This window comes from Amphimedon queenslandica, unplaced genomic scaffold, assembly GCF_000090795.2.
Source record: "Amphimedon queenslandica unplaced genomic scaffold, v1.1 AMPQUscaffold_6244_Cont21795, whole genome shotgun sequence".
NCBI lineage: Eukaryota > Metazoa > Porifera > Demospongiae > Haplosclerida > Niphatidae > Amphimedon > Amphimedon queenslandica.
Genome location: NW_003553462.1, coordinates 1 through 1831, shown reverse-complemented (window position 1 = coordinate 1831; position 1831 = coordinate 1). Strand labels below are relative to the sequence as shown.

General features: G+C 32.8%; 1 protein-coding gene across 1 annotated transcript; it reads right to left on the bottom strand.

The window, feature by feature from the left end:
- Positions 1-671: 671 nt before the first annotated feature.
- LOC100632982 (short-chain collagen C4-like) lies at positions 672-1236 on the bottom strand (the record flags this gene model as incomplete). The annotated part of the gene is made up of 1 exon (XM_003391771.1): positions 672-1236. A coding segment is annotated over one exon (565 nt), but the record flags the coding sequence as incomplete, so codon positions are not given.
- Positions 1237-1831: the final 595 nt, after the last annotated feature.

Sequence of the window (1831 nt, the reverse complement as noted above, 5' to 3'; positions counted from 1 at the left end):
TTGATAATAACAGTTACCATTAATAGTATCAATAACTCATTGTATCACCATTTATCATACTGTAGCATTGTATGTACAATGATTAGCTATTATGGGATTCACTGTATTTGAATATTTAATGAGTTTTTTGTTAACTTTTATGTGAATGTTTTTATTTAATTTTTTCTACAGGTCAATAATTTATAGTTTTAACATTGTTTATTGGTTTTACTTGGAGCATCTAGTATTGATACTACCTACCATGGTGAGTAGAGGCTAGTATGTACCATAAAGTGAATAATTTATTCTGTTTGAGTTGTATATATTAATAACTGAGTGTAAATTGCTAAGTAATTAATGCCATCAAAACTGTGAATAAAGACTGGTTTATAATTCAATAAGTAAATTCACCTTTCTTTTAACATTATGCTGTCTGCGTGAGTGTAAGTCACAATTATCTTAGCAAAGTTCTGTCATGCCACATTAGCAAAAATCATGCCAGTTTCAAGAGAACACTTCTCATGATTTACTTTTATCTAAGTATGGACTGCTTTTGTTCAGTAGTCAAGCTTTCATTGTTCATTATTTAAACAAAAAACTATTTATTAGAGTTATCATTTTACTAAAATACCTAGTCAAAAGAAATTACTAGTTTGCCACACACTAATTATTAACTGAATAGTTTCAAATTGTTACTTAGTACACACAACACAAGTAATAGCTCTATTGCTAACATAAGGTGGACAAGGTAGACCATTACAGGTTGACCTTGTGAAGCAAATTTGAGCCGCAGTTTGCACATCAGCACCACTGCCATCAATAGATTCAGGATTTTCATCGACACACTCATAGACTTTATTGCTTTTATAACCATAGTAATTAGTCATCAGATATCCTTTATATTCTGTAGTCCATGATGAAGGACATCTAGTTTTAGCAGGAATCATCAGTTTAACACTCTTAGTAGATGTATAACATACTGCACAAGGAGCATTATGATTATCCTTTCCTGGAAATATATCATTAACATGTTCGTATTTAGTACCATACATTCGAGAATACCAAGTTGGTTCATTCGTACTCAAATATTGAGGAACTATTGGTAAACAGACATAGTTAGCTCCTCCTCCTGATGAATCCCAGCGACTACCTCCAGTTATCCCCTCATACAGTAGTTCAGCTCCAGCAGGACAGGACTTCCTTCCCCAACGAGTGTACACTACTCCTCCACTTTTAGGACCAGCTTGTCCTACAGGTCTAGTTGTAGTTAAGTGTCAGTATTGAGAGTAACACTGAACACACAACTAGTGACCTCATTGGAAGAGAAAGAGACTAAGAGAGAGAGACTGAGAGAGAAATATAAGAGATTGATATTCTGTTACACAACACTGCTGGTCTTTATATACTGATCCTCCTATTATAAGTTATATTGTAGTTAATAACCAGTTTAAACCAGTCATACAAACCTGTTTGACCTGTTAATATCAGTTGATGTGATGTTGTTAGAGTGTCCAACTTTATGTCTCTTGTAATAAAAACCTGAGTCAACCTGTTTGACGTGAGGCAGTTGTTATAAGTCTTCTCTTGATAATAACAGTTACCATTAATAGTATCAATAACTCATTGTATCACCATTTATCATACTGTAGCATTGTATGTACAATGATTAGCTATTATGGGATTCACTGTATTTGAATATTTACTGAGTTTTTTGTTAACTTTTATGTGAATGTTTTTATTTAATTTTTTCTACAGGTCAATAATTTATAGTTTTAACATTGTTTATTGGTTTTACTTGGAGCATCTAGTATTGATACTACCTACCATGGTGAGTAGAGGCTAGTATGTACCA